The sequence below is a fragment of the Balaenoptera physalus genome (assembly GCF_965194825.1).
Source record: "Balaenoptera physalus genome assembly, contig: HAP1_SCAFFOLD_2489, whole genome shotgun sequence".
Classification (NCBI taxonomy): Eukaryota; Metazoa; Chordata; class Mammalia; order Artiodactyla; family Balaenopteridae; genus Balaenoptera; species Balaenoptera physalus.
In genome coordinates this window covers 15,699-22,731 of record NW_028124318.1, presented here as the reverse complement: position 1 = coordinate 22,731, position 7,033 = coordinate 15,699, and the positions used below count along the sequence as shown (strand labels likewise).

At 34.6% G+C, this 7,033-nt stretch overlaps 1 protein-coding gene across 1 annotated transcript; it reads right to left on the bottom strand.

The window, feature by feature from the left end:
- Positions 1-5,675: 5,675 nt before the first annotated feature.
- LOC309654293 (sex-determining region Y protein-like) lies at positions 5,676-6,280 on the bottom strand (the record flags this gene model as incomplete). The annotated part of the gene is given in 2 exon segments (XM_082478852.1): positions 5,676-5,893; positions 5,896-6,280. Coding segments are annotated over 2 exon segments (603 nt in total).
- Between the last annotated feature and the right edge of the window lie 753 nt (positions 6,281-7,033).

Genomic DNA, 7,033 nt, shown 5'->3' with positions numbered 1-7,033 from the left:
GTTCCACATATAGGTGTATTTCTGATGTATTTGTGGGGAGGAAGGTGATCTCCACATCTCACTCCTCCGCCATCTTGAAGGTCCACCTCCATTGTCTTTCTTATAATTATCAGTATTAATACTTAGTTCTTGTAAATGCCGACCTTGTCCTAGGTACTTTATATAATTTACTGTTTGAACCCTTGTACACCTTAAATTATTTCGTCTTTACACTATCCCAGAGAGGTAGGTTTTGCTTTTGTTTTTGTTGTTGTTATTTTATTATTATTAATACTAACTTGTTCTTTGGTAATGCCAACCTCCATCTAATTACTTTATATACACTTCCTCATTAAATCCTCATATACCTTAACTTATTTAGTCTCTGGAGCAACCCAGTGATGTAGTATTTTCTTGCTTTTGTTATTATTATTATACCATTTTCATTAAAATTATTACCAGTTAGTGCTTTAGTAAACCTGAACTCTGACTTGATATGCTATAAACATTTAATCATTGAATTATACACCTTAACTTATTTAGACTTTACAGTATCCCAGTGAGGTAGGTTTTGTTTGTTTTTATTTATCACTATTATTGTTATTATTACTGGTTATTTTTAATGATGTCGATCTCTGTTCTACGTACTTTATGTAAATTTACTCATTGAATTTAGGTATTTTAATTTATTTAGTCTTCACGGCCTAAGGGTGAGGTAGTTTTCTTTTTGCTTTTTCATATTATTAATCGTAATCATTATCACTAGTTAGTTCCTTACTAAGGTAGACCACTTCTATGTATGTAACATGCACTTACTCATTGAGCCCTTATCCATGTAAACTTTTTAATCTTCAAAGTATCCCACTGAGGTAGGTTTTGTTGTTGTTATTTTATTATTATTGTTACTGGGGAATTCTTTACTAATATGATCTCTATTCTAAATACTTAGTATACATTTATTCATTGACTCCTATACACTTTAAAATATTTTGTTTTCCCAGATTCCAGTTAGGAAGGTTTTGCTATTGTTCTTCTTTCTTCTTATTAATAATTATAACTATTATAACCAGTTAGTTCTTTACTGATGCCAACCTCTGTTCTAAGTACTTATATAGATGGACTCATTCATGCACTCTTATACACCTCAGCTTATTTACTCTTCACAGCATCCCAGTGAAGGAGAGTTTGTTGTTTTTGTCATTTTATTATTTTTGTTTTATTATGTTTATTGCCAGTTGGTTTTTACTAGTGCTGGCCTCTGTTGAAAGTGCTGTGCCTACATTTACTCACTGAGCCCTATACGCCTTACTTAATTGTCACAGATCTCATGCAGTAGGTTTTATTGTTATTGTTATTTTATTGTTATCAATAATAATTTGTTATTATTCTTTATAGTTAGTTCTTTATTACTTTCATATATTTACGGTTTGAATCCTATAAACCTTAACTTATTTAGTCTTTACAGTATACCAGTGAGGTAGGTTTTGATGTTGTTATTTTATTATTATTAATATATATGTTAGTTCTTTATAAAATCGACGTCTGTTCTAGTACTTTATAAATACTTATTCATTTATTTCTATTTAGTTATTTTTTTTAAATTAATGCTTGTCTTTAACTACTTTGATACATTTATCAAATTCTATAATCCTTGAATTCTACAGTCTTTAATCTTTACATAATACCATTGAGGTATGTTTTATTGTTATAATTATTGTTGTTGTTGTCATTATTACTACTTTGTTCTTTACTAAGGTCAGCCTCTGTTGTAAGCCCTTTGGGTACATTTACTTAGTGAATCCTATACACCTTAACTAATTTAGTCTTCACAGCATCCCAGATAGGTAGGTTTTGTTTTGTTTTGTTTTTGGTTATATTATTATTATTGTTTACTATTACTAGTTAGTTCTTTACAAATGCTGACCTCTTTTCTAAGTAGTTTGATATATTAACTCATTCAGTCCTATACACTTTAACATATTCAATGAGTGACGTAGGTATTATGTTATTTGTATTTTTATTATTAATAGTCCTTATTATTATTACTTGTTTGTCTTTTACTAATGCCATCCTCTTTTCTAAGTTCTTTAGATACATTTATTCATTCAGTCCCTATATGTCTTAACTTACTAAATCTTTCATAGTATCCCAATGATATATTTTTGTTTGTTTCCATTATGTATTATTATTGCTGTTGTTGTTACTAGTTAGTGTTTTATTAATGCCAAGTTCTATTCTGAGTACTTCAACACACTTATTCATTGACTCCTCTACACCCTCACTTAGACTTCACAGCACCCATGTAGCAGGTTTTCTTTGTTTATCATCATCATGATTTCATCATTACTACTTAGCTTTTGCTAATCTTGACCTCTGTTCTTACTACTTTATATACATTTATGCATTGAATCCTACTCATCTTAATTTCTTTAGTGTTCACAGAATACCATTGAAGTATGTTTTGTTGTTGTCGTTATCTTAGTACTATTATTATTATTACTATTGCTATTGTTATTATTGGCTAGTTCTCTATGAATGCTGACCTCTGTTCTTAGTACATTGTGTACCTTTACTCATTGAACCCTGTACACCTGAACTTATTTAATCTTCACAGCATCCCAGTGGTGTCACTCTTTTTTAAGTATTACTACTAGTTAGTTCTTTAAAAATCTGAGCCTCTAGCTTTAGTACATTATATATATTTGCTCTTTGAATCATATATACTTTAATGTATTTAGTTTTCCCAGCATCCCACTGAAGTAGGTTTGGTTGTTTTTTTATTATTAATTTTTGCAATTATTACTAATTACTTCTTTACTAATGCCATCCTCTGTTCTAAGTACTTTGTATATTTACTCCTTGAATCTTATATACCTTTACTTATTTAGTCTCATAGCATCCCAGTGAGGAGGTTTTGGTGTTGTTATCATTATTATTATCATTATCACTGTCATCGTCATCATTACTATTAATAGTACTTCAATAATGTTGACCTCTAAATATGTTAAATATATTTACTCATTACATCTTTATTCCCCTTAGTCTCTTCAGTCTTCACAGCACCTCAGTGAAGTAGGAGTTTTTTTGTTCTTTTTATTTTTGATTATTAGTTTTACTATTTAGTTCTTTGCCAATGCCTACGTCTGTTCTAAGTACTCGAAATACATTTATTCCTTGAAACCTATACGCCTTTAAGTAATTTAGTCCTCTCTGTATCCCACTGAGGTAGGTTGTCACTGTTATTTTGTTATTATTACTATCATTAGTTGTTAGTTTGTTACCAGTGCTTACCTCTGCTCTAAGAACTATGTGTATTTTCACTCCCAGCATACTATATACCTTCACTTATTTAATCTTCATAGTATCTCAGTGGGTGTGTTTTGTTCTTGTTATTTTGTTATTATTATCATCATTACCAACTAGTTTTGTTTTTAATACTTTATATACTTCCACTCATTGAATCAGCATATACCTTCACTTATAGAGTCTTCCCTACAGCCCAGTGGGGTTGGCTTTGCTTTTGTTGCTGTTCTTTTATTTTTGTTTATTATTCTTATTATCACCTTTAATTTTTATTATTACTGCTACTTAAAGGTGAAGAAACTGAGGGCCAGACAGGTAAAGGAAATAGTTCAATGTCAGGTCTGGTAAATGGCAAAGAAAGGAGTCAGATCTGGGCTGCATCTGGAGGCCATGCTATTACTTCATACCGTTAAATGTTTTTTAAAGGTTGGCATTTTAAAATATGGCAAATATTCATTATAAATATAAGAATACTTCTTATAACACTTGCTAAAACAAACAAACAAACACTTGCAAAAAATATGCAAAAACATCCGTTCATTTCCTAGGTATATTCTCAGAAGAAATTCATGTAAATATTCTCTCATGGACATGTATACAAATGTACAAAGGATGTCACTGTAGTGACTAAAACCAGAAGTGTCCATTCACATGTCCATAAAAAATAATAATAAAATGAAATATACACAGTAATTTCTAAAACAAACCAACTGAATGTCACCGACATTATATTAAACAAACAAACAAAAAAAAACCAGACATAGTATTTTATATGTTCATTTATTTGAAGTTCAAGAAAGGGAAAAATAACCTATTTTGATGAAGGTCATAGTGGAGGTTATTTCTGAACACGTGGAAAGAGAGGCGTTAAACATAAAACACAAATACATATAAATGTAAAAATGTATGTAAAATATTTTAAAATACAAGGTAGTTTAGGCAGTTGTTTAAAAGGTTATTACAACGTACAGTTCTCATTTGGGCTGCATGAATCTCCGATTAAGAAATACTGTTTCTGGAACAAATCAGTCTTTGAAGATAACTCCCTTTTTACCCTGAACTTACTTGCAAAAACCTGACATTTCAATCTAATACGTACTGTTTTCGTGTTTTGAGTTTTATTATTTGAGATATTTTTTAAAGGTTTAGAATATATGTATTGGAAAGTTGACTCTGACATATGATATATCATACGATGTGATACATATTGACCATCGGCTTATATTTATTCCAAAAAGTGATGCTTTTCTTTGCAAACTGCCAGGTTTTCTACTTTAGCCTGTATGCAAATTTTATAATGCCTTTGACTTATATTTTCACTGACATCTCATCAGATTAACCAGACGGGGGCTCCCTCCTCCCATCGCCCACCTCACTGCCATAATCTGAATGGTTCATATTCTCGACATGATACCTCTCTCTCTCCCCCTCTTTCTCCCCCCTCTCCCTCCCTCTCTCTCTCTCCCTCTCCCTCCTTCCCTCGCTCTCTCCCTCTCTCTTCCTTGCAGGAACGTAATAGTTAAGCGGCAATAGAAACAAGTACCTTGCCATTGTTAAAAGAAAATTTTCGGAAAAGAGGCGAAACCGTGAGTCCCACAGGAGCTAATTAAAGATTTCTTTTTACCCGATAGACGTTATAATCGGTTCAAAATAGAGGTCGAAGCGTGCAGAGTTTGTGCGGACTGAAGGAATTGAGTTGCAAATGGCAGCAAAACTGGTTTTTCCACAACGGGAGGAGGACCCAATATAAACTGTCAAAGAAGATAGAATGTACATATGTATTCACTAATTATCTGCAGTTTACGAAGACCTGCAAAGTAGCTGAAAAGACCAAGCAACAGGCCGTCTACGAGGGAGTGGGTTAGGAGTTAGGAAGATTTCCATCGAAGTGCGACATTTTTTCCCTATACCATAAATCCGTGAGTGTTTCTCTATAGTTTTGAGTTACAGTATTTAAAATAAAGAGTGAGAATTCTATTGTCTATGCTGACGATTACCGGACTACTAACATATATGAACGCCTATCTCATGGCCAATCTCGGGAACAACTAAAATTAGATATAAAAATATTTCCACTAATAGGAAAAACAGATGGCCTTTGAACTCAAGAAGTTTCAGTGTTGTTAAGATACTTTCTTACTAGTTAGTATTCTTTCAAGCGGTCATAAACAAAGGTTCAGTCATATTGTAATGTCCTAATTCTTTACATGTTAAACATGTTTATGTGGCTTATTTTGAAATTAAGTCACAGGTGAAATAATAGTAAAATTGAGATGAATAGGGCCTTTGACAGCGAGAGTAAGGAAATCAGCATCGAAAATAGACGTGAGAAAGTTCGGGCTCTGAAGTATAGTAAAAGGGGACGTCTGCAGGTCTGCGTAGCCTAGGTTACCCTATTGTGGCTCAGGCTTGTCCAGCTGCTGCGATGCTCCTGTGGCAGGAGTGAGCTGGTTGTGTTCGTGGGCTGTGAGCGGCTTAACCGACTTTCCATTCGTGAACGTGTGGCCTTGGCGCAACCGTCCTTGTATGTGAAGGGGTACAACGTCTCCTCTATGTGCATTCGGCTGCACAGTACTGAAGAGTCTGCAGGAAGCAATTTCTGTGACCTCTTGGCCTTCCGACGAGGTCGATATTTATAGCCCGGGTATTTGTCTCGGTGCATGGCTCGTAGTCTCTGTGCCTCCTCGAAGAATGGCTGCTTTTCAGCTTCTGTAAGCATTTTCCAGTCGTATCCCAAGCGCTTACTGATCTCTGAGTTTTGCATTTGGGGATTCTCTAGAGCCACCTTTCGCCTTTGATCACGAGACCACACAATGAAAGCGTTCATGGGTCGCTTGACGCGGTCCTGGCCGCTCTCTCTACCATTTCCTCCAGTTTCACACCGATCATTTGAGCCACCATGGTCCGTCCACAGTAGGGAAGGGGCTTTCCCAAAGTCGAGGCTATTTCGTTGCTGTACCGCTGGGCTGTAATCCTCACCGTTCACAATTCTGAACATGGCAGAAGCGTATGATTGCACCGTTTAAAAAGGGTGAGGAAGCAAAATTGGAAGGTGTAAGCGTTACGAAAATTATCTTGCTATTCAAGGGTTATTTCTGCCAGGGACTGACTGACTATAGCTTTTGCAGTGAAATATGTACTTCTCCGCCCCCAACACCTCCCCTCAATACCGCCCCCGGCCCTCAGCTAAAGCCCGCCCAACCAACCTACCTATTCTCAAGGGAAACTATTTAATACGATTGAATCGCTCTGCTTTCTGCTTTGTTTACATCTAATCAAAACCGCTGAAGGTGCTAACACCTGCTTTAAAATACAGACTTTGTCATTACAAAGCTATTTTATTATCCCCTTAATTCAAAGGCTGAAGGTGCAGCAGAGATACTAACGAATTGTTTATCGTTATGAATGTAAGTGAATATTACCTTAAACACAAAGCTTAAAGACAACCTGAACCTGTTAGCCGTTAGAACACACAGGATACCGAATTCATGCTAATCATCAAACTTGTTTCTTCACTTCTACCTAAAGTACAATTGAAAATTCTATATCAGTATTCCAGTGGCAAGTAACTCGGAATTCTATTATCTATGCTGACGATGATCGGAATGCTAATATATACTAACACCTATTTAATAGGCAATCTTAGAAACAATTAAATTAAATATAAAAAAAATTTCCATTGAAGAAAAACAAATGACCTTGGAACCCAAGCAGTTCCGTCGTGTTAATGTAACCCTTAAAAGGGACTGGG